This window comes from Crocodylus siamensis, chromosome 15 (assembly GCF_052110815.1).
Source record: "Crocodylus siamensis isolate JL-2025a chromosome 15, ASM5211081v1, whole genome shotgun sequence".
Classification (NCBI taxonomy): domain Eukaryota; kingdom Metazoa; phylum Chordata; order Crocodylia; family Crocodylidae; genus Crocodylus; species Crocodylus siamensis.
Window position 1 is genome coordinate 13,730,964 of NC_143409.1, and position 26,112 is coordinate 13,757,075.

Consider the following 26,112-nt stretch of genomic DNA (forward strand, 5'->3'; position numbering starts at 1 on the left):
TTGCCTGCCTAGGGAGCTCCAGAAAAACAGAGACTGCATTAAACTGTAGATCAACTACAGTGGATTTTGATCAGTGATTGTAGAAATAAATAATGGAGGCCTCTGGCCTTGGCATGCTTTCGGGTGTGTGCACAACATTAGACTTCCCATCATTTAAGAAGTGGGAACTTGCCTCCTCACCATACTTGTAACTCAGCAGAATTCCTTCTACCGGAGTTCAGATATCCCACTGGTATCTTTTCTAATGGCTGAATTAGGATCTGTATTAATGATAGATATTCATTCAGAAATAGAATCCGTAATATGCAGATATTACACCCCATATCTGTAAGCATGACCTGCCTCGACTATGCTCAGAAGTCAGTGGATAAAACTTCCTTTCCAGGGAGAACATGTAGGGCTTCAAGTGAAAGTCCAGCTTGGCTATGTCTGCCCCTCCTGGTTCTGGTGGCTTTGAATGCCAGCTTCCTGCCTTTCACCCTGGCTTGCTTTCCCACCCTCTTCCTTCCCTAAAAAGAAACCTCACTCTTCACATTGCAAAGCCTCTAGTTACCAGCAGCTGTCCCAGAACCCAGGGACATGACTGCTGAAGAAATCTTTGTACCACCCTCTTTGCATGCCGTATCTAGAGCCACTCCTTTCTCTGGGCTACCCCAGAGTTTCCGCTCCTGTAACCTGTCTGCTTTGCTTACCTATACAAAGCACCAAGGCCAGGTCACAATGCACAAATGCTTCTGCTAGCTTCACAACCATGCCAAAGTCCAGTTCAAAACACCCCTTGGTTCTTAAAATGGACATACAGTGCTCCGCTTGCAGATCTCATCTCCTAGTTTTGCCCTAGGCTCTGCCTTATCCCTTCACCCACTCTTGCTGCAGCTGCTACAGCATCCTTCTCCTCTTCAGCTCCTGTTAACTAAAAACATCTCAAGCCCAGGGAAACTGCAAAAGCACTCATGCCCTGACCTGAGTCTTGTCAGCACTCCAGCCAGAAGACATAAAAATGGCAAAGATTCCCATCCATCTTTGCATCCCCACAAAAAAAGCTTCCTGCTCAAAGCAGACCGCAAAACCTGCCCCCTGAGAGAGCTCTCTCCCCACGTTGCCCCACACACTTCCTCAACTCATGACCCTCCACTTCAGTAGCTGGAGCCTAGAGCATCTTCTAAGTATGTACCAAAGGCCCTTTCACACTAGAAAGTGGCTTGTACAAGAAGGCTAAGTCCTGCTGGGGTTGGAGGTCAAAGCCAGGACAAGGCAGGTCCTGGCCTCTACAGCCCTCACTACAGCCCGGAGTCTGGGAGCTATCATAAATGAGACCTAATGAGGAGTGGTAGCCACTCCCAGACTCCCTGGTGAGCTCTAGCGGCTCTTGGAAGTGCAGACTGGGATTCTTGGCAGGGGTGGGAGGAAAAGGAAATAAGAGAGGGGAAAGGAGCTTTTCTGGTGAATGTGTTTTCCTTCCACCAGCCAGGCCCCTAGGTCCCCTGCTGCCAAAGCACTCAGAATAAAACATTAATTCAATACCACACATTTAATTACACATTATTTGAAAGTGAATTTATTTGAAGGGAGGAAAATAGTCTTCAGAGAGTGTCTGCCTCCCTCAGACTCGTGTGTCTGCTGGGAGGGGGCTCGGAGAGGAGAGAGAAGGACTAATGGTTTGTTTTACATCAGCTGCAATTGCCATTCAGTTCAACCCTCCCAAAAAGGGAGATTTTAAAGAGATATCATTGTACTTTGCAGGAACTTTGCAGGTTGTTTTGATTTTTCCAGCCAGTTTGCACTGGATTGGAAAGCACTGCTACAGTCAGATTCCACTTGTGACTTTTTTCCCTTTGGTGGTGTTCATGGAGGAAGGGGGAGGGAGAGAGGATCCCCTCGGGTTCACGCAGTAGTCAGATTTCAGACTTAGTGCTTTACCAATCCAGTAATCAGACACTTAACGGCATCCTATTTCTGAGATGGATAATCCTGATAAAGCTGGGAACAACCAGGAGGCTGCTCTGTGCAGCGGCTCAAAGCTTTGGGACCATCCGTGTGTCCTGCAGGGACACTGATATCATTACCTGCTGGCAAAGAGTTGCTGCATGCCTTTATAGTATCTACCTCCCTACATGCAGCCCCCCAAAAGGTGCATTGCTTCAGTTGTCTCTGCTCCTGATTCTGGCAGCCCCATGTAATCCTGGCCTGAAGGATGCTTTCCAAAGAGAGGCAGACTGGACGACACTCTGTAGCGGGCATCCCCATGAGTCTAGGAATGCCCCAATAAATTTACCAGGAAAAATGTTCCTTTTTGTCTGTAAGGGGACGGAGACTGTCACAGGCACCAACAATAGGCAAACTCCCATCGGTCTTTTCTATGCAACACTGAAGTGGTCTTAGGCCACAGCAGAGTTCATGATGTTTGGTCTCTTCAGGAGAAAAGACAGGCTATGGATAACATAGCCTGAGACTTCTCTCTTACCATCAGATGACTTTTTGTTTCTACAGATGCTCCCATCATGTCTTCTTCACTCAAGCCTGGAGAGAGGCTATGTGGGGCGACATGAGACAATGGGCACCCCCTGAGCTCCTTACTGCATGTGGTCTTTCGTGTCCAGCCCAAGTTAGGAGCAATACAGGGACTAGGAGCAGCAAAAGACAACTCTTTTGTCTCTGCATCAAGAAGCCACATCATGCCAGGGTCCCAGCCTTGTGACAGAGAACCTACTATCAACGCCCAAAAGGGCTGAAACATGGAATATCTCCACTGCAAGATGCTAAGGGTGGGAAGGACAGATGGGGCCTTCAAAGTGCTTGCCCCTGCCACTACGGCATATCTCCTTGAGTGGGTGAGATGGATCCACTGCACTCTTCTGCCACTTAAGTTGTTCACTGCTAGGATAGTGTTGGCAGCCCCACCCCACTCGCAGAGCAGTGGATCTTGCCATTAACCCTGCTACTGAGATGCATGGGGTACTTCTTCCTCTCTCTCAGAGCTATGACCCCCGGCTATCTATAGTCTCAGGCAGACATTGGCACACCAGTTACACTGAAGCCACATTTTTCTAGTTTCCCCTTTCAAATGAAAGGCATAGTTTATGATAGTAATAATCATTATTATTGTTGTTGTAATTTGGCTGCTTTAATCTATGAGTTCATTGCCTGAGGGTCTACACAGATCTAGAGTGCTTTTGCCATCACTGGGATCCTTGGCAACCTCCCAGTCTCAGTTTGTCACCATTGCAAAGCACAAGACAGCTCATCATGTAGCTTCACCACAGCTTCTCAGAGAAACCTATGGCAGATCATGGGATATCCATGCTGCAGAGGACACGTTGGAGCATTCAAATACATGGTGGAAAATCAGGTAGGAAGAGCCAGGGGGAAGAGTTACGAGTCTAACCAGCAAATCGTCTGTGGGGTGGCTAGAAGGCAGCTTTGTTCATCCCACACATATAAGTAGGAATAGGACTTGCTCACAAGAGAATAACAACCATCACCAAAGACTGGTCAAAACTCCAATGATCCTGAAGATCCTGAAAGTCAAACTCTTCCTGGTTCTTCTCGGATGGCAAAGTGCCAAAATACTTTAATAATATTTTTTTTGGTTGCAGACTTTTTGTCCTGGCTTGAAGCAGGATGTAGCAACACGGGGGTGAGACAGCCTGCTGTTCCATGCTTCCCGGCCAACCTTCCAGGTGCTCGAGAGATGCATCTGATTCTTGCCAGGCTCACTAAAGTTGCCAGGCTCACTAAATATAGGTTTTCCTATATTTTCGACTCCTGGCTGCTGGTTACTTGTTCCCCCACTTCTCTCCACGCCTGCCCATTCTCCTGCAGAGGGCTTGCTCTGGCTATTATTAAAGGAATAGCTGATCCAGCCAAGCTCATGGAACAAGCAAGTTCCAGAAGCAGAGCCATATGGAGAGCTGAAACCAGGAGGTGCTGAAAGACAGATCTCAGGCTCCCATTATGATTTTGTTAGAATATTTCTCTCTGATTTGCACAATTTCCATCTCTCTCCCTCCCTTCCCCTTCTTTCACACGGAGATGAGCTCTTTTCTCTGCCTTGATGAGCTGATCTCTCGGACTCATGTTTTTCTCATGTTCCAGATGGGCCCTTTCCTCCACTGTCTCTGTCTGAGGTTTCCTTGGCTTTTCCCCCTCTACGCATCATCCATAAACTCCAGTCCCCTTCATCTTTCAACCAACCTCTCTCACTGAAGAAAACCCCCAAAGGAGGAGAAACGTGAGAAATCTCCTCTTCCATCTGCAGTGCGATGGTCTAAAATTACCGTGGTTTCGTTATTTCAGTGATAGTTATTAGGCTGCAAATTATAGAGGGAGGACTGGAAAGGGGGAGAATGGTATGAAGGATTATGCTGTCCTGATGGGACTAGCAGCTGGTCCTCATTTAGCCACTCTGGCTTGGAATAGCGTGTGGCCACTTCTCCTTCCACAGCTATATTCATGATCCATCAAGACTGAAAAAGGTGGATGAACTGACCCTTTTATCATCCTATAGACACAGAAGTGTCCTCTCAGAGGAAGCACCCTCTCCTCACAGGTGTAAGATAAAAAAGGTGGTTACAGCAGAAACTGTTGTGGGAATGAAACTTGGGTCAGGGAAGCCAAATATGAAAAGGGGCAGGGAACTGGTAACTCTTCCAGGTCAAGTTTGGGCATCCCAGCACCTAAAACTTCCTCCTACTCTGAGTAGGTTCACAAACTGGACCAGGTTGAAACCGTGCTGTTTTCACACGTGAACTCAGCATAACTTGTGTCAAGTCCTCATGCACCAAAATCACCATCCTCTGCTGGACAGAAATGCACCACGTGAATTAGTGTCAGGAGAACTGTAACAAGTTCTGTTCAGAAAAGGCCTCAGACGTATTGATGCGTATGTCTATTTATCACTAGCCATGCAGAACTACTTAATGACTCGCACAATCGTGTTGGGACCCTGGCCTTCATTCTCCTATTCTACCCATGTATTTGTTTTATTTATGTATTTGTGTCCTGTCTTACTTCTGATTGCCAGTGAGGACCTGCCTTGCTTTGTGTCGGCCAAGACACAGGCAGAACGCTGGATAAATACCAAATATTGTCAAGACACTTCAGAATACTGGATAAATAAAAAATATCCATGTCTGTCTGTCATCCATCAATAGCACTTCATGGGGGATTTTTTCTGGACCAGCTCTTCAAGAAGTATTTTCTCAGAAAAAACACTACTAATTTCATTGCAAGAATGGGGGCAGGAACAAGGCGATGACTTATTCTTGTGGCAAACTCTCATCATTTGCACCAAGGAAATTGTCCTTCAGGTTTTTCTTAAACTCCAGGGCAAGAATGAAGTACATATGTTAATATAAGTTTCATTGGTGGTAACCCTGTAAGATACGATTAATTGCAGATGGCATAAATGATCATTCCCAGCTCAAACTGGACTGTGCATGTGATGAGTGGATGATGGTTAAGTGTCCATCGGAGATGTCTGTGGAGGACAACGTAATCAAATATCCCACTGAAGGAAACGGGATCCAAGGATATGCTGTTAATAGAAACAAGGAACATCCAATCCTTGAAAGTTTTGTGGCGAGCTGAACCGGAGTCAGGAATAGGAGAGAGGCAAAGAGGAATGTATATATTAAGAATTTCACCGTGCTTGCTGAACCTGGCAATGCCAATGTATACATTAATGTATGTGAGCAGTTCCCATTAGCTGGTGGTGACTTGTCAACCATGATCCCCAGACAATGGAAATGAGCCCACCACCACCTAATTGGCAGTCTTCCCTCATTATACAGGGACAGACCTCTGATTTGAATGTTGTTCAAAGAGCATGTATTCTCTGTATCTTCTTCCAGTGTCCAACTTTAAGGCAAGGCATTAGAAGAATATGGTCATACAGAAAGTTATAGGTCAGTTGTTCCTAATTTTGTCTGCACCAGAAGCCTACACAATGGCCTCAATTTTTACTCCTATTCTAAATGCCACCTAGATATCTCTTTATCAGTCAGAAGGAAACCAACTCCCTTAATCTTGCCTCAAAGCACAGATCTTCAAACTGCTAACAGGTGAACCCCAAAAGTTTCAATGTCTGTGGGCTGATCTTCACCCAGATTTCCTGAGTCCATGCAGCTGGACATAATAGGGGGAGGTGGAGAAATCTTTACCAAATGTTTGTAAGTCAGGTTTCAATTTTGACAGGAGGTACAGAAGAAAAAAGAAAGATTCTCACTGTATCAGGATTGCTTCACTCACCCTTTCTCCAGATATTGGCCTCTTCTTTCATGCCTACGTTGACACCTTCCTGAGACAGAAATCTCCATCTTGTGGGACAGTATTGTTAGCACTGCGCACAGTAATCCATATGGGGTACAAGAGAGGTCTCACACCCTCTCCATAATGCCTTCTCTTTACTAATTCAGCCCATTATTTAGTTTGACTGTAAGACCTTTGAGCTCTTAATCTAGATTTAGCATTGCTGAAACATCAACATCGTGGGAGTCACCGTGGGGATGGAGCTGGCCCCTTGCTTTCAGTACCCTCCATGAAAATCGTTAATATAGATTATAAACAACAGAGGCCATTAAACTGACCTCTGGGATACGGCACTTTCAACCTCCTTCCAACTGGAAGAGTTTCCCAGAATGGCTCATTTCTGCCTCTTGCTCTTAAGCCAAATTTCTATCCCGCCTCATACTTAAATCCTGCTCCAAGACTCCTAAATCCCCTCCATTAATTGCTGATGTGGACCCTGGTCACATACTTGCTGAAAATGTAAGTTTACTCCATTCACTACACGCACCTTATCTACCATGGCAGTTAGATCCTCTGAGAGCACCAGCAGATTAGTGAAGCCTGACCTCCCAATGCCTCGTCCAGGCCGCTCCAGGTCCACAGAGCCATGCTGCCCCAGGTGTTCTCCCACTGCATGCTTTGAGATGATTTCCAGGAACTTCCCAAAAGAGACATTACATTTATTGGTCTTACAGCCTCCCGATCTGGCTCTTAACTCCACTGTGATCCCCACTGTCTCACCCAAATGAATCCGCCCCAAATCTGACAAGCATTTGAAAATGCCAAGTAAAGGCTCAGTGACTTCCTGCCCATGGGTAAATAATCTGACCTGGTTCTGTGCATTTATTCACCTTCTCTAGCGGCTGTTAAAAATAGATCCTCAACTTAGGCAGATCTTTCCGGCCATCCTCTCTTAAAATGGAGGCTCTTTTAACTCATAAAAGCATAAAATAATGTTTTCTTATGACTGATGTAAGTTCCTCAAGCGCAGCAAAAATACTCCTTCCTCCATATCTCAAATATCTCCATTTTCCTCATCTCTGATACAAGCTCACCAAGCTCCTCATCCCTGACACAAGTCCCCCATGCTCCCCCTAGACCGTGGCTGTCTTCTTCCTTCCCCTTCGATATTCATCGGGTTTCTTCCCCCAGCTACATCTGGGAGAAGCAAAGGCTACTGCTGTTTGAAAATTGCAATGCGTGTTATGCTGTCGCTTTCTATCCCTCCATTTCCTCTTCCTTCTGGCTTGTTCCTGTTTGGCTAAGTCTCCAAGTCCTCCATCCTCCCTGGTTTCACTGTATTATTTCATCAGTGCCCTTTCTTGGTCTCTTTATCTCCCTGCTTAACCATGCTGGTTTATATCAGCCCTTTCAACTCTTTTGATTTTACTGGAATGAATTTTGAGAGCAGCCTTCCCAACTGTATCTTAAATACCTTCTACTCCCCTACTGTGGATTTCCCAGGCAGCACTGAATCCCGGCCAGTTTTCTTTAACTCATTTTGCATTCCTCTAAAGTCGGCTCTGCAAAAGGCCAGCGTGTTTTGTTGCTGCCCTTTCTGCAGACCCTCCTCAGCATTTCTAGTCTAAGGAGAATACAGTCACTGGCTCCTAGATGCTCTTCCATTTCAGGTATATTTATCATAACCAGTGAAGTTCCTTTAAATGGTCATCCCCCCGCAATTATACCTTTCCTTTGGCTGCAATGTTTGTGCATTGAAGGAAGCTTTTTTTTTTACCTTTTTCTTTCGCCGCTGCTCCAGCTCAGCTCCAGCACTGAAACCACCATCGACTGTTTGTAGAATTATTATCATTTATTATTTATGCCGCTTCACAACCACGCAAGGCGCCTTACAAACAAGTACAGGTATCTCAAGCAATCACCTTGGGATCTGCCAGGACACTGCAAACTCTAATTCGTGATCTCTCCATGTTAATCCAGAAAAGGAGGGAAGACGACAACCCATGGAGGTAGAACTGAGCTGAGTAATCAGCAAGAGAGCAGGAATAGATCCCGAAAGGCTCTGAGCCACTGTGGTCGAAACCACAGCAAACATTTCACGTGCCAACGGTTGTCGAGGTCTCATAAACCAGAGCAGTGCTCAGTGGAGGGTATGCCGTTCTGCTGGGTGCGGGCTCTGGAGGCTGAGAGCAAATACAGGGACGTTTCTTCAGAGCCATTGCCAAAACAGCAAGTCACCCAGAGCTGATACAAAAGGCATCCCCGCGCCTCCTTAGCTATACGTGAAGCTGGGTAAGCACACTCGTGCACGCACATTTAATTGGAGTGGTATGGTATTAAAGTATTGACATAAACAAACAGGGACAGGTTTCATAAGCTAGAAAATCCTTGAGTACATTGCAATTAGCCGGGCTTGTTAAACCTCTTAATAAGCAAGAGATAGTACATGACTGATGTCCCTGAGCTTTAAACAAGTGCTCAAAGGTGAGATAAATGGGTCCAGGGCTCTCACATGAAACCCTACAGACTACTGAAGAGTCTCTATAATGGGGAGTCTCGGGCCATGCGGGGCCAGAACAGTTTCCCCATTCCCTGCTCTGCTGCTAGCTCCATGGGTGACCACAAGAAAATTACCTTACCTTAGATAAGTTATGGCTTTTGTGCCTCAATTTCCCCAACTGAAAAAAAAATGGGGATGCCGGGATCCAACCTGCCACCTACACTTTCATGAAAGCCGACACATTACTGCCTGCAAAAGGACTTCGAGGTTCTTAAAGAAAAGGTGTGGACAGGCAGACGGCATGTGTCAGAATTGCAATTACATAGCACTTCTTAGCTTGTAACATATTGCCAAGGGTTTGCAGTTCAACTTAGTTTGGAAAAGGATCACCTTACCCACCACGGAGATCCAGCCACCTCTGGAATGGAAAACAGCAGCTGCTGAACACCGTGTGACATGACATAAAGGTTTCAACATAGGAGATGGAAAGGGAATGGGTCTCCCATTGAATCAGTGTTATCCAGCAGGCTCTATCATGTTCACTACCACACATAAAGGAAGCTCTCAGGGTTTTATGGATGTGCTGTCATTCACATTTATTGAGGTCCAGGGTCAGGGATTAAACCCTGTCGCCTTTCTTCCCTTCAGCCTTTTTTTCCCCTGAGCCAGAAGAGATAAAAGATGGGAATCTGCTGGATTGGAGACAATGTCTCACTCCACAGTCTGTGCTGTTTCCTTTGAGTACTTCAGAGAGCAGTTTGGCAGGTTGCTGTTGAATTTAATGCTAAATCTCAGCATATTCCTGTGATCCCCTCAGCCCACTCATTTCTGCCTCGCTGGGATCTGAGCCAGTTTGCTGTTGCCCTTGTCGCACCTTGCAGCTGCAGGCAGGGCTGGGCAAAAATGCTTAATGTCTTGACTAGACCACAGGTCTAGTCCGGATGCAGCCATTTTCACTCCATCCTTTCTTTCAAGCTCCTCGCCCTTTCCAGGCAGAAAACCAAAGTGCAAGTACAAACTCCTAATTCCAGGCCATAAAACCACAGTCCCATGCTTGGGAGCAGGTGAGAGTACATCTACAATGGATAAACAAGGAGGCCAAATGCCACTGTATAATCCTTACTTTAGCTTCTCCAGGTGCACAAGCCAAGTAACAATAGGACAGGGACTGCAGAGAGGTTTAATTAAATGCTGCCTCCACGTGGGCCCATGATGTGCAGCGGCAGCTCTGATGGTCCAGTTTCAAATCTTAAAATTGGGTTCTCAGCTTTCAGCCTCCCTCGATCCACTTGCAGGGATAAACTCAGCTGGGCCTGTTCCCTTGGACCCTAATCCAAATAGGATACTTAACAGTTTTTAAAGGTAACCTGTAAAGCTTAAGCGAAATTCGGGTGTGGTTAAAAGTGGTCTTAGGACCCTTTTTATTCTTTAATATGAAACATTTTTGTCACAAAAGAAACACACTTTTGAGTTGGGTTCTCCTTCGCCTGTCAGGAAATGCTCCCAGATATCACAAGGCTCTTTCACTCTCACAGCCTAACTGGGCTGAATATTTCACCAAAATATTTTCTCACCCGTTAATCACTTAATGTTATCATTACTAACATGCTGCAAAGTGTTTCGGCTTTCCCTCTCATGGCTCTTGTGGTGCATCTTTTTTGCTCTCTTTCGAGCCAGCAGAGACTTCCCAGCTCTTCCAGGGCAAATAGATTTTCATCCCTTCTGCTTGTTGCTTTGTATTAAACAGACTTTTTTGCAGAAAATCCCACTACCATTTTCCAGCCCTTTTGTCCGTATAATAGAGAGGGAAGAAAAAGGTAGGGGAAGAATATACGACCCCCTTTAAAAGGTACAGTAAGACCTGGCCCATCTTAGTGTGGATCCTGGTGCTGGGGAGAGGTGCTGGTTAACAGCTGGTCACACAGAAGTCCTGTCTTTGCCCTCAAGACTGGTACAAAAGCTTAGACAATCTTCTTCCCTTCCACTGCTTCCACACTGCTGTTGGCTTCTGCTGCTTGCCAACAACGGATGGTCAATACTTCTTGGCACTGACCCCTTTCCACAAGGAACTAGGCTATGACCCACACCCTTCACATCACATCAGCCACCCAGCAGCAATAAGAGGCAGCAATGTCTTTCGCTCCAAATTGACCCAGACCTCATAGGAAGAGAGAACCGAGAAGCCTTAGTCTGTTGTTACTGTGCTTAAGACAGCAAAGCCAATGCACCCTCCTGGTGTCAGACATGTCTGATGGGGACTAAGGCTTCTCAGTTCTCCCCACGGGCCGAGACCCCCCTTATACTAACCTCATGAGCCATCCAGCTCTCCAAAGAAAATGTTGTTAGTCAAATTCATCTTTGCATTACTGCTCTGCCAACTCTAGTGATAACCCTACTACCCAGGCAGAGCCCTGGGGGCTCAAAATAGGGCCAAAGGGGTCTTCGTTCTCCTCAAAACCCCATCCCAAGCTGGCACATCAGCAATGCCGTCTACTGCACACGCTCGTTAGAAAATGCTGCCGGTGCTGTAGGGCTGACAGCGAGCGCTTACACGGCAGACCGAGAGAAGCAGCTGATTAGCTCCTGCTTTTTGATACAATTATATATTGAAAATGGACAGTGGATCAGAGAACATTATATTTAGAAAGCGAGGGCACTCAAAAGTAAAGGTTAGCAGGGTGAAGAAAAGGTGCCACCGGTTCAAGATTTAGTACAATAAATAATGGAACGCTCCCTGCCTCAGACCCTCGCCCTTTTCCTTAGCTCTGATGCCTGGTTTCATCTTTGGGGTTATAAATGATTCATGGGCTCTCTCTTTCTCTCGCTCTCTTTTTTTTAAATATCAGGGAACTAAGTCAGAATCTTTATTCCAAGGTCTGCGAGGCGACACGCGATGGCTCCTGCTCCTTCCTTCTCTGCCTGGGCCAGGCTGCCCCTCGAGAAATGACCCCTCAGGCTTTCACATTTCTTCCCTGACATTTCAGTCCATTCGTCAGGCAGAACCATCTTCCGGTGCCCAAAGCTCGAAATGTTCATGGCTGAGGACTCCAGCTTTGTCTGTCTGTGATGGAGGAAATACACTGCCCGCTTCATATCCACCCCGAGAATATCTCCTGTCACCCCAAACTAGATCACAGCTCCTCAGAAATATCTCCCAGCTTTATTCATGCTGTTCGCCTCTCCTCCCAACAGAAGAGTAACAGCGGTGCTGTGATGGAGCTAAGCATTACACTCAACACGTGCTTACCAAAGAAAGACCCGAGGCGCAGAGACTTCCCAGTAGAGCGCTCGCTTATCTTACAGGAGAGCTGGAAAGAGAGCTGAGAAGCCCTGACTTCTTTTACTTCTTGCAGACTCCTAGATCACACCCTTCTCAAGCCTTTCTCCTTCCCAAAAACACAGCCAGCCCACCAGTATTTACTTCCTTTTAGGCGTGTACCAACAGACCTCCTGCACCGTGCCCAGTGAATAGCTACCTCCCAAACATCTCTTCTTCCAGTCGGGACTATTGATAACTTCTCATCTCCAACAACTTCCCATTCCAGATGAGATGGACAGCCTTTGTTTCTCTAGCTCAAACTGCGCGCTGAAGTGTGAGAGGCCTGCCTCAGCAAAAGCGCCAAGCCCTTGAGAGTGGGTCTTCATTCAAAGTGGGGAGGGAGGAACAGAGGACAGAGAAGCCATTCATTACTCTGTCCCTCCCAGATGCAGGCTCTGCCAAGCTTGGATTTGGCAGAAAAGACCCTTCTGTTACATCATGTCGGGGCCCTCTAGAGAAACAGAACAGCTGAATCCCCCCCTTTAATTCTGCCAGAGATATTCCTCCCTGTGATAGCCCTCCTTGGCTGTTTCTTTACAGCTCCACCTCCCGTCTGAAAGAGCTGGGCTGTATTTCAGTCCCCCCCATATCCCCGACTTGCAAGGTACTGAAGACCCTGCACCTGGAGGCTGAGAAGGAGGTGGATGCTCACCAGAACCCAGACTATGACACATGGTCCCCTTCATCTCCCGAGACATCTCACAGATGTTTTCCTTCACCCAAAGCCTGTCATCAGCACCAATCTGTAAATTATCTGGGAAACTCAACCTAGCGGCACTCCATCCAACAGGGTGTTTGGAACAGGATTAGATGTCTCACAGACTACGGTGATGGGAAGGGTTGAACCAGAGCAGCTCTGAATTACCGTAAATCCCTCTGACATCATCAAGGTTAAAGTGAGCTCTGAAGCTAGCCACGGGACAGAATTTGCATCCAAGATGCATTGGCAGCGACTTCGCTGACTTCCTCTGAGGCAATGACTACGGATCTTGTGTTGGAATCCAGCCACGAGTGTTTCATGCACACGCAAAAGAGGTGTACCCATGGGATGAGGATAACTGCTGGGCCTTGGCTGTTTCCTCCTTCTCCTATATTTTTCAATAGTTAACCGTGCAGAACAAGGTGCAAAGTGCTTGCTGCCTCTCCAGAGGAGACAAAAGGATTAGGATGAACAGCAGACTCAGTAACACCTAGGGGTATCTGGTCCAATCTGCCTGTTAACCTCTCAGTTGTTAGTTCAACTGGCCTGAGACTCGAATGTTGAAGTCCTTTTTTTGCCAACAGAAGGCCTACAACTCAGAGTCAGAATCAGCCCTTGCTTTCTGTGTTTCTCTTTTACCCCTGCAGATTATGGCATTTTTTAAAAGGACAATACTACCATTTCTTTTTTCGCCTGGTTGCTTTCTGCTAAACGGGGAGCCAGAATTTGTTAAAGAAAATAGAGCAGGCTTTTTTCAGTGACCAATGAAAGGGGAGCTCACACTCTCAAAGCCTCCCTCCTAATGGTACCAACATGCCGAGCTGGATGGAAATCACACATGCAGCACAAGGCAGTAATCCTTTTGTAATGCACACTCAGCTGGAATCAGACTAAAGAAAAGAAGCATTCAGGCAGGTTTTGTTTTTGCTTATTGCCAGTAAAAGCAAGGGACTGGCAGCGCGGTCTACTAACAGCCATTGTATTTCTGCTCTTTCTGGGTCTCCAAAGGCAAGCCTGGTACTTCAGGACACCTCACACATCTCTGCAAATGCAGCTTTACCTTAACCTGTAGCTTTTTCTGCTATTCCAATCCAGGGCTGTTGCACCGCAATGCTAGTGCCCAATCTGCAGCTTCACCCTGTCCTAGCAACGGGCCCCCACACAGCACCAAACCTGCTGTGTTTCCTGTACTCAGTCCCAGGCCCTTTCCTGAGCACAGACTGACAATTTCTCACCAATGCTATCTGATGCACAAAAATGTCCACTATGTGCTGAGATCGGATCCATCACACTTACTTTTTTTCCCACTAAATCAAGACTGATTTGAAGGCAATATATTTCATACAGTTTCTCCCTGGCAGGTAAAAATTCAACACTTACCTATGTCTTTAAAAGAGCTGCTTTCTCAATCATCTTCAATGTCAGAAGTGATGCCTCTTGGGGATGAGTAACTGAAGTTATTCTAGCATTGCTGAACAGGCAACTGAGGCTTGAACACTGTTAAACATGCAAACCTCTCTGGCACAAGCTGATCTCCCCCGAAAACCAGTGAGGCACTTTTGGTGGGATATCAGATTCGATGGCACCAACCAAGGTTCTTGGTTACTGCAAAAGTACAGCTGTTTCAAAGTCCCTAAATTACTGCTAGAAACTGAAGACAGCAAAACCAACATGCATTCCTGGTGTGAAACAAGTCCGGTGACTTTTAATGTGCTAGACCCAAAGATTGCACAGGCAGATCTGAATAGAAGTGCCAATGTTAACTGTCTGCCCAGCACAACTCACTCACTTAGTATGCTGTTTGCAACCCTGGCATTGCACTGGTATGATGTAACTGCTGTCATCTATCACTGAGGTATTGGGGCCTCAGTGTGTTAGACACTGTATGCATATAAATAAGTTGCAATGCAGCGCTATGATTTTGGTACTTTGCCATATTAGGCTGCCATGCCAATCCTGAAAGATGTGCCATGATACTCTAATTCCTTGGCAGACGAGCTTTAAGTGAAAAAGGGAGCACCCCACCGTACTAGCTGTGTAGTAAGAAACAGCAAACACCCTGTGCTCATGCCCATCTCACTGAAGGCCCTCCCATGTTCACTGGTGACACAAGCAGGATTAGCTTTTTCAGACACCTGGCAGACTCCTGCGTCTGAATGAGACCCCCAGTCCAGTTCTCCGACTCTCCTTGGAAGCTATTTCCCACATCAGTCACATATTCCTCCCTTTCTCTTCCTGGGGCCTTCAGGGAGTGGATGCAAGTCCTAGCCTTTCTTTCTGTTCAGATCAGTTTGGAGGAAGCCTAGGAAATCAGGCTAGCATCAGTCAGGCTACTGGCTCTGGCAGTAAGTGTAAGCTGAACCTCTTTCCTTTTGCCATTGGGAGAGAGGGTTATCTCAGTAGCAACCTCTATCATGTTACAGTGACAGCCCCCTCTAGTGAAATATCTATCCCCAGTTGAGAAATACTGTGGTGGGGACAGATCTTGATGCAGTATTAATAAGGTTCAAGAGCACCTTTACGGTTGCCACAGTCATCATTCTCCTCTTATCAACTTTCATGCAGCCAACCAGTGATCGGAAACAGAAGCCAGGGACCAATCGCACCACAGGCAACTTGAAGCAAATGCTTCAGGAAAAAAAAGAAAAAAGCAGAAGGAAAAACCAGCTGAAAGCTATCTGGGGGGAATAAATCACAGGGCAGGTCTCTACAACTAGCTAGCACATTTGCAGATATCAGGATCAGGTCACACATGACTCATTAATGCAAAAGCAAAGAGTTTAACCAGGTCCCTGACTGAATTCCTTTGATTCAGTAGTTATACCCGGTAGTTCAGAATTAAAAGCAAAGTTCAGACACAATCATCTTGAAGTGGTATTTTGCTTTACTCCTAGAGAATCACCATCTTTATTTGACAAAGGAATCCGCTGCCATCTAGTTACCAGCAGTGTCAAACTGAGAACTGAAACACACCTTAACCCTAAGGCTCTGCTTTGGAAAAAACTCAATTAACTGGTTGTTTCAGATGTCTGCATTGATTGAACAGGAGTGGGAACTTACCTATCAGGTGGAAGCAACACCTCAAAGTCCTCTGAAGAAAGAAAGAGAAAAAGAAAACCCCTTCGTAGTGCATCCAGCTTGATGAAACTCAACACTAAAAATTTAATCAGCTGATGAACCTACCAACATGAGAGTCTGACAGCAGTAGAAAAATAGCACGGCCGAACCTCTGAGTTGTTTGAATCTTGATCTTCTGGCCAATTGTTTCTTTCCTGGCATTATATATTTAATCACTCCTGCACCAGAGAAGTACTAAGGAAGAAAACCTAAAATTCAGAGCATGTGATGGAAAAGTGGCATTTTGGGCCAAAACACCACCTGGGGGCATGGCCCCTGAAGCCAATGGAGCTACGGGACAGATGGGCCAGAGCCATCTCCTGTACAACTTGAATATGGAGGGTCTGAGGTGAAGCTGGATGATGTGGTTCCTGGTTTGCTAGTCTTAGTACCAGAGCCACACAAAGGGGACTATGGTAGCAGGAGCCCACTTCCGTGCACAGCCACAGCTTTAAACAGCAAGTGTTGGGGGCTCACAATGCAAATACATTAGAAGCAGCACGAGCTCACCCTAGCGAAAGATGTGACGGGAGATTGTTTTGCACTATGCCACAGAGCCTGGGACAGGTAATCTCAGTCAAGAGGAGAGAAGGGAGAGCATGCTGGCCCTGGATGAAGCCTTGGGAAGGAGCATGGCAGAGATTTCAAAGAAATAAGCACAAAGCAAAAGGCACAAATGTTCAGAAGGGAGAAAATGTCACCTCGCCAGCTCAGACAACCTTCCACTGATGTCACTCACCAGCCTCCCATCAGAAGAACTATTTCCCCTTCAAAGGGGCTGCATTCATTTTCCTGTGGCTTGTTAAACTTTTGCACCAATTGATCAGTGCCTGAAGGCGTTGGTAAATACCAGGGTAACAAGGACTCCTTGGCTCATTACATAAGCCACAGCTGAAGCAGTTCCGAACGTTAAACAAAAATGAAGCCGCCCTGCATTGATTTCTTGCGCGTGCTCTTTTTCTTCTGCTCCTTCAAGCCTGTGTTTAAAGCTTTACTACTGTATCGAGGGCTCTTTATCCTCTGCTAATGCCAGGGCTTAGCCCATGGGATCTGCAACTTGCACTGGGTACAAATCGAAGTGCAGAGCTGATGCTCTGCTACAGCTCAGTGAAGGTCTTGGAGCAACCCTCACCTCTAGAGAGTGTGTGCTGGGAACTGAGCCAGCCTGCCTTGCCCTTCTACATGGAGAAAGGGGTACACTGTAAGGATACAGAAGTTTAGGGCCAGAAGCACCTTCCTTAAGAAATTATTTGGGTTTCTAAAGAAAGAAGCACTGATCAGGGATACACTAATGGTTTCCAAAATCAATAAAACAAAAGCCAGAATTTCTGAGTCCATCTTTTGGGGAGTTGGGGGGAAGGAGAAGGACAGAGTATGGGCAAGGGCCTCTGAGATGTCCCTGCACAGTTCTGCCAACAACAGACCTCAGCCCTGACCTCTTCTCTTCAGTAAAGCTGTCAGCGTTGGCCTGTTCTTCCAGCCCCCAGATGCTACCGGGCCCCACCTCAAGAGCTCAAGAAGGGCTTGGTGATGCAGACGCTTGTCCTCTGAAGTCAGAGCAGAGCCCACCGGACCCATTGAAACTGGGAGCAAAATGCTTTGGACTCCATCTCCAAAAGAAAAATGCTAATTGCAAGTTGATGAAACGTGCCACTTCTCAGCCCAGCAGGGTTCAGTCTTGTCCTCTCCACCTGCAGTGAGGGCATAACATTTTTCTGGTTGTGACGTAAGCTTTATCCTAGCTCACAGAAAGAAATCAACAAATGCTCCATCCTCACATAGGCACTTGGATAGTTCTCTCTATGACGCGACCTCCTAAGACAGCACTGATGTCTCATTGAGTTTGGAGATCTAACACCAGCATTAGGGCCCAGCCATCAGATACACACAACCTCAGACCCAGCCACCGGCACAATGAGAAGCAGATACACAATCCCACCCTCCCTGTGCACAGTTCAAACCCTAAGGCCTAATGACTTCTGACTCTCTGGAGTTCACAGCCCCCAAAGCACACCGAGGGCATGGACATTTATAGATAAGGGAAATGGGCTGTCCTGGAAATGTGAGGCAGGCAGACTAAGATCTGACTATAACTAGGCCACAATGAAAGGCTCCAGTAATTTTTAATTAGGACCCTGCCAGAAGCCGTATTGATCTGTGAGCCCTGGAAGGGTGTCTGGGGGAGCTCCCACAGACTGAATTGCACCCCAGGGAAGAGAAGCAGGCCAGGATATGGCACCCATTGGAGCAACAAGTGGGGCAGGCTGTAAAGCACATCTTAGGCATGGAGCGTCCCATTCCTCCAAGACAGCACACACTTGCCTCTCTAAATAGACTGGGCCAAAGCCCTGAGTAAGGGAGAGCCTAAAGCAAACTCTGGGTGCTCGTAGGCTCTGTTGCCATCTATTCCTCAGCCCCATCCACCAGATGCAAAGATCTCCTAATTAGGAGGGAAAATAAAGCAGGAACTTCATTGCAGTATCTGTGCAAAGCACAAACCTGAACATCAGCTCAGGACATTAAGGGGCCAGAGAGATACCAGAGTATGGTGCTTAATTTTGCTCATTAGGGGCCATTGCAAAACCATCCAACTCCCATCAGCTGTCTCGGGAGAGTTACAGTGACCCTGCTCTAAAAGCATCTATGGATGTCAGTTCAACCACTTTCCATCTGGGGGCTCTCCAGGATCCCTCTCCCTTTTCCCACATGCGCCGGCAGACACCGCGGGGTCAGTGCAGTGATGCTGACAGGGTTATACAAATGATGGCCCCTCTTAACAGCCTCGCTAGTGAGGCTACCTCATCCCTCCAGTGTGCCAAGCCTCACAAACCACCAAGAATCTCAGCTCTACCGCCGGGCCACCGAGAAACCTCTCCACAAAGAGGAGGAAAAGCTCGAGTACAACACGGTCACCTCCATCCCTGCTCTATACTCCCATCACAGCTGTTGTCGGCACAGGCTAGCTTTCTTCTGCAGGAACAGCTGCCTTCGTGCCTCAAACTTCAGAGGGTGCCACGCACAGTCCCGCAGGCCCTCCACAGAAGCAGCAAGAGCCCGGGCACTTCCAAAAGTGCTCCTCGAGCAACAAGTGCATGCGGAGCTGATACAAACTTCAGGGCTCCAGACAAATTGATGAAGGGCCACCACTGCGACTCCTGCCAGGGTGAACGAGCCTATCTTGGCAAGCCCTTATGTTGCCCCTTGACTTCCTGTGGCAGAAGGTCATTTGAGCTAGAAACCCTAGGCCTGGAAACATATGCTCAGCTGCTCCGCCGCTCTAATGGAAGAGAAGAGTCTCATAACCAAAGCCAGCACGAGAACCAACGCTCAAAATGGAGCACTTTCCAAACCAAAACTGTAAATCCCCTTCCCCCTCGCCACCCAGCCCCACCCCCAAACCAACCTGTACATGGAGCATGTCATTAAAAGTAGACTATGGGATGTGTTGTTCTGAACTTTTATTTATTTTGTCTTCAAAGAAGAAACCTGGGGCAGCTGTTTCGTTAGAAAATAAAGTGTTTATTAAGAAACTAGACATTGAACACCCCTAGAATCTCTGTGAAAAGGGACCGTCCCCATTTCCATAGCACAAGATGACAGTTATGGCAAGATAAGAATGCTCAGGGATGGAGGATTCTCATTGACAGAAAAATGAGGTAATGATTTACAATAATTAAAAAATAAAATAAAAATAAAAATCCTTAGACTTGCTATTTAAAGCCACCGATTGCAAAATGATCATGACCGGCTTTCATTTTCAGCAGTGAGGAACCAGAGACTTTTAGTTGGTATTTATATAATCAAGTCATCAATCACAGTGGGGAGAGCTGCATTAAATTATTCTGTGTGGTCTCTTCTGAGCAGAAATGGGCCTGAGCTGCAGAATTCAGCCCTCCCCTGACTGGGTGGTTTGATTCAGGCCTCAGGTTCACACGTCTCTTAAGACTGACGCAGACAGCGGAGAGCATTGTCCCCTGACCAGTGCCAGGGAAGAGGAGGCTGAACAGTTCAGGTGAACAAGACATCCCCAAATAGGATGGGCCAATTTCAGAAGGCAGGGAGTTCAGTTTGAACACAGCACCCTGTGCTTTCGATGCGTTTCTGAAGTTTCTGCAAAAATGGAGCTGGACATCATGAAAGCCACGGGTCATTTCTTGGTACACGCCTCCCAAATTTCCTGATCCAATTTGGGTTGGGAATATCATTGGCTACTGCCCTTCGGTCCAAGTTTTGGTCAGGGTTTCTTATTTGATCTGAAAAGAACCAGGCCACCCAAGTCCTAATGCGGCTGCCTCCTCACTCATGGGTTTAATTTAAAAGAAATCATTGCTATCCTTTTTAAAATATATATCTCTATATATAGATGTATATAAATATCTATATCTATCTGTAGATAGATAGATAATCTATATCTATCTATCTATAGATAGATAGATATGTATCTATATGTAGAGAGACATATATTCTCTTCTACTGCACTTCACATTTTTGCATGTGTGAATCAGTAAAAGAAGAGACTGGAAGGTCCACAGGCACATTCCCCTGGTGAGTCTGAGACCAGACCATTTCTGCCATCTCCAGGAGGTGCATGGGGGGATATCCCTAAATGCTGGGTGACAACAGAACAGCCCCTTCTGCCACTTCTGCTCTATCTGGGCTGACGGGGACCGTCTTGCTTTCCAATGGCAGCACCCTACCAGGGCTGGTGAGTTAGAAACTTTCCTGACATGGGAGGAAAGCCTCAGTACATTGAAGAGGCAAGCAAGGTGACTGGCTGCTGAGAGAGCTCACGGTTGGCAACTCCGGTCAAAAGAGATCTGGCCACACCTGGACCTGTTGGGGAAGGATTGGGGAGCGGGGGGGAGGTTGCCCCGGAAAATCTGCCTCATTTGATCTGTTTTCTGTTATATGTGTGAGCAAATCTTCATTCCCCAGAGAGCAAATCTTCATGGTCTGGCGAGTCCAATGGCCAATCCTGACTGCGCGTTGTTGGGAGGGCAGCTGGGTTCTCTTGAGGATAAAGTCAAGGGTTTCCCTTTTTTTTTCTCCATCTGAGAGGATTTGGAGGAAGTAAGACAAGATGGGGGAGGAGGAGGAGGGAAGAAAATACAAATATTGACCAGAGAACAGGATCAATATTTCTGTTTATGCCGCAGAAGAAGCAACAGGATGCTTATTTCTCTTCCCCTTCGGTTTGTCCGCCGTGAGCTGATCGTTCTGTGGGCATGATGGGGTTATGGCAAATCTCTAGCTCAGTGGAATAAAAGCGGGGGCTCAGGGAACGGCGAAAACGGCCCCTAATTGGGACCAGCATGTGTCTGATATGCTTTTCCACTTCACTTACTGCCCTAGTCCTGGCAATGTCACTGACCATCCTGCACATCCATGTGGGAAGTCCAGGAAACTCCTCAGATAAAGCTCATCGGTCAAGCAGCAGGGAGACATCAAAGTACAACAACGAGATAGTCAGATCCAAAGAGCTGCTCTAACACGCAATCAAAGCGAACGCCTCCTAGAACATGTGCACTTCCAAAATAACCACCTTCTCTTCCTGTTAAAGAAGTATGCTTTTTTTTTTCCCCCACTCCTTCCCATCTTCACTCTCAACATGATTTCCTGTGCAAACATTGGGAGCAGGTCTGCCTTTGTTCTTACCAAAAGTCTTCACTCTGCTTTTGTATCTTCCAGGCTCCCCGTCTCAGCTCGCTCTGGGAGAGCTCCCATTGCGTTGCCACAGTAAGGGTGAAGGCAGCATTCACTGGGTGTTGTGAAGACACAAGCTTACAAGAAAAATCTCCAAGCAGGGAGGACATGACTAAAGATGTCAGTTTGGTTGGCTTGGTGGTTGATTTTTTTTTTTTTTTTTTAAAGCAAAGTACTATTATTTACTGTGTTATTAGGATGGCTCCTTTAAATTGGGTTTTAATTTTCTTTATTTGCTCTCATTGCCGCGGTTGTGCCTTGCAGGAACATTGAACGAACACAGCGACCATTGGAGGAAAAGAACAACCCTGCTATCTGGTGACAGAAAACCACAGTTTCAGTTGGCTTTAACGTGTGGACAGGCGGGGCTGCAGAGTCCTACAAGGAGGAGACCTCGATCCATACAGACCACGCTCACTGCTTCCCACCTTTCTGAGGGCACAGCCTATAAACTTGACATCAGAACAGGGACCTTTAAGGAGTTTTTAAAAGCCATGGCGTCCTTTGCTGAAATAAACACTGACATCCTCAACATAAATGCCTTGATTAAGAGGTTTGGAATGTCCGGGGAGGCTTATTGGATTCAACATAATTTCTCTGAAACCTAAAGGGGGGAAAAAAACAGAAACAAGAAAAAAGAAAAATAAAGTAAACGAAAAAACAAAAAAGAGCAAAACTAGAAAAAAAGAGAGAGATATTGACACACAAGTAATTATTAAAAAAAGAACCAAATGAATAACCAGAGAATGGCTGCAGTTAAATTAAAGTCAAACTGCCCTCTCCATGCCGGGCCTAGCTTGCTACCTCTTTCCATAATGAAAGGAAAGTCTCCTCGGGAGGCACATGCGCTACATGAATGTGAGAAGGAAAGGGTGGGGTGGTGGGGATGTGCGAGTACTCCTCGATTTGATGATTCGATGTGGCTTCTCTTACACAGATGTGTGTTAGAAGACGGAAAAGATCTCATCTAAGCCATCTCCCCAGCAGCGGGTGGCAGGAAACACTGGGATCATTTCTACTATAGGGTCTCCAGTGCTTTCTTCTGTCAAGGCAGAGAGATCTGGAGCAGCGGTCTTGACTACCATGCCTGGGAGATCATTTCACAGCCCCAAACTCTGCCATCTACCTCATTGTATATGCACCAAAGGGGTCATGTGGATGGAAAACTCCTTCCTATGTGGGCAAACTCCCACCCCTGCAAGGGTATTCTAGATGTAGTCTTCCCAAGAAAGGGGTAAAGTCTGGTCAAGTCAGCAGAAAACAAGAGTGGGCCAGTGTCTTCCCTCCTCAGTCCCAAGGAGCCGAAAAGGCACACATAATATTGCCTGGGATGCGTCCTCTCCATGGACTGCTGCAATCAGGGAAGTCCCTACCACAGTAGCTCCAATAGGACCACAATGTCAAAGCCTGAAGGCCTGCTGCTGGGGCTGGAGTTAATGCAACAGTCCATGTGGACAGCTCTGGGATTTCCCAGAGATTTGCTGGGCCTGTGGTGAGGCCCTGAGGCCAATGCCAGGGGTTAGAGAGAGCCAGCCTTTTCTGCTCCTGGTGGCATGAAGTATAGGACCTCCATGGAGGAATCCACCTGGAGAGTTCCTGTCCCAGAGTATGGAAGGGTTAGAAAACTGATTTGGAAGCTACCTTTATGTATTCCTGATCCTGGAACCACCAAAGTGCCAGTCCGGCCACCAAAGTGTACCTTACAGCAGCCTCGGGGTTGCTCTAATTACGTCTGCTGCTCATGAGCTCACAAGGCATTCCCGCAGCTGGAATTGTCAAGGCACCTTTGCACCGAAGGCCACAGGGAGAGGGCAGGAGCTGTTTCAGCACTTCTTTGCAAAGCATGCAACTCCCGGGCAGGGAGTTCTCAACACAGCGGTTAAGTTAGTTCAGAGCTGCTACCCTCTCCCTGAGAACAAAATGAATGAATGAATGAAAGGCTCAGAGTGTCCTCTGCAATGCTCAGGCCAGGCATGAAAGGAAATAGGACAGGAGGCTTGTATTCATTAACATCTGAATCTAAGACAGGAAATAACAACAATAATACTAATGCTATTATTGTTGTTACTTTTATGTACTACTACTACTAGTAGTTTCAAAGTGCAGTTCTATCCTGAAAAGCAACTTCATAAAACTAGCTGCTTCTTTCTCACTGGATTGGCTCCCTGAATGCATTTTCCTTTGCAATGTTTTTATTTTTAAATATACTTACTCTCTCATTTAATGTTACTTTCTCTCTCATTCCTGTTGGCCCTTCAGAAACAAGCAAGTCCCTATGAGTCTGAGTTAGATCCAGCTCTGACTATGTACAGCAGAACCTGGATGCTTCACAGGGGCAGATAGCTAACCCCCATGCGAAGATGAGTGTTTGCAAATTGAACAGGTATATAATCCGTGCAGGACTGCTGGTGAGCTCCAGCTGATCAGAGACGCAGTGCCCTCTGAAGCAAGAGCTGCAGCCAACACCTACGAAGCTCAGCCAGCCACTGCAAACTAAGCAGGCTGCAAATCAGCCGGATACAAATAATCAGGTTCTACTGCATCAGGAGCAAACCTGGTGATCACACTCCAGCTGAAGAATGGTTTTGTTACTGGTGGGGAAAAGCCCACCTTAATGATCAGAGCCAAGGCTGAATCCTTGGAGTGGGTGGTAAAGTATACACCCATCTTATTAGAGTCCCTGGGAGATTATAAACGTGGCATCGTAGAATGGCATTTTCTCACAGCAGCTTTTTCAGAGTGCAGTTGCATTTTATAGTCACCTCTCAAGACAGCCAAGTGCCTCGGGGGAATTCTCTTCTCTGCTTTGTTTTCCTTTCATGTCCCAGCCATGCTAAATAAAGACAATTCCAGTTCTCCAGTGCCATCATGTGCAGCAGACCTCAAAAACCACAGGGGACAAAGGCCTCAGCAAAGAGACAAGTGAAAAAGCAGGGCGCTTGGGCCTCGTTCCTTCATCATCAGGGGTAAGCTCTGCAGCCCCAGCTGGAGACCTCAGGACTCTCACAGTCTTGATAGTCATATAAAGAGCAAGCATGCTGGGCCCATGTGGGGTGGGAATAAATTTGGGTCTCCTAAGCAGCATGTGCCTCTTACTGGGAAACAGCAAGGTGTGTGTCAGTGCACAAGTCACTACTTCCCAAGGTTTAGGGGACACAAAAACCTACAGCTGATGGGGGGAAAAGTGCTCTCTCACAGCCTCTAATCTGTGCTTTGGTTTGTGAAAATCCCTCATGGAAATTAGATAACAGTATTCCTTTCCTGGCTGCCTTTGCTCTGTTTCACCAACTCCTCTTCCATTCTGCAGCCCTCTACCCAGTTCTGTTTCGTATGGAGCAGAAACCAACATGGCTCTTGCTAGGCTTGCTTCCCGGTTACCAAAAATGAGATGGATGATGTCTCAGGGTGTTGAAATGGGTGAATCTCAGACAGTTCAGAGTTTGGATGCTGCTGGGACAAGCATCAATCTCCCCACGACCTGAATGACAAAGGCTTCCAAAACCGGTTTGGGAATCTCGGAGAATATTCTGTTCTTTCCCCACCACATACCTGGCACCTTCTGCTTTTGGAGCAGGCCAGTGAAATCTTGCAAACAGTTTCTTCCCATGATGTTTCACTATTTTCAGTACCAGATGGAAAAGTAGGAGGAAAAATACTATTTTTGGCACTGGCTGGAGAAGTGGAGGAGACACACCCCACCATCCTATCCCCCCACTCCACCACATATATTGAAGATATCTGAAAATAGTGAACGTACCAAAGCCTTAAGGAAAATGTGACTGAGAATAGTTAATAGTTCAGGCTGCAGGTGATTGTCACTGAACCCTTGGACCATCCTTGGTCTAATGTGACTGGTTTTACTTAATGCTCATGAAATGGTAGTGGAGCAAATGCATGGCAACAAGGCGAGGGAGGGCAGGGGCTTGGTTCTGGCATGAGTATTGGGAGTCACGGGATGTTTCAACAGACACTGTGGGGTGGGCAGAGTCAGATGCAGCACTTGCCCCTAAGTAGTTTGGGATGGCATGGCAGCTGAAAGGAGGGTGAGCTTGAGGGTGGCTGTTCCCTTTTTCCTCATCCTGGCCATCTGCCCTCCTTGTCCTCTGTGACTCTCTGGTTTTGTTTCTTCTCTTCCCTACTTCCAGCATTCTTGCCCTTGCAACACTAGAGAAACCTAGACCTCAACCCAGTCTTAGCCAAGTCTTTCTGGTATGCTCCCAGATCAGAAAGTAGATCAACTGCTATGCTTTCATGTGTCTTTTCAAACCCTGGACTGCTCAGATCAGCCATGAGCCTGGCCCATGACATTCTGGCACAGCTAGGTTGGCTAGCAGGTCGTGGGGGCAAAGACAAAGCTCCATACCCATTTCTGGCTCCCACCTTCTTTTATAGGGGAGGCTTTAATAGTTCTTTATCTCCCTCCAAGAGGAACGTAACCCACACAGGAGAGTCAGAAGTCGAAATAGGGGCACCAGATGCTAACACTCAGCACACACTTGTCTGCTGAGAGGAAAGGGGGTACTT

The 26,112-nt window shown here is 46.8% G+C and overlaps 1 protein-coding gene across 4 annotated transcripts in view; it reads right to left on the reverse strand.

Annotated features, from left to right (window-relative positions):
- NTRK3 (neurotrophic receptor tyrosine kinase 3) overlaps positions 1-26,112 on the reverse strand; it is a 298,100-nt gene that overhangs the window by 69,578 nt on the left and 202,410 nt on the right. For 2 of the 4 annotated variants that reach the window (XM_090028542.1, XM_090028541.1), the window contains one exon: positions 19,384-22,192. The exons of the other annotated variants lie outside the window; for them this stretch is intronic. In XM_090028542.1, the coding sequence (XP_089884668.1) occupies positions 22,074-22,192 (119 nt within the window). In that variant the 3' untranslated portion in view covers positions 19,384-22,073. Of the gene's footprint in view, positions 1-19,383; positions 22,193-26,112 lie in introns of those variants that run through there. 4 annotated transcript variants of the gene reach the window in all.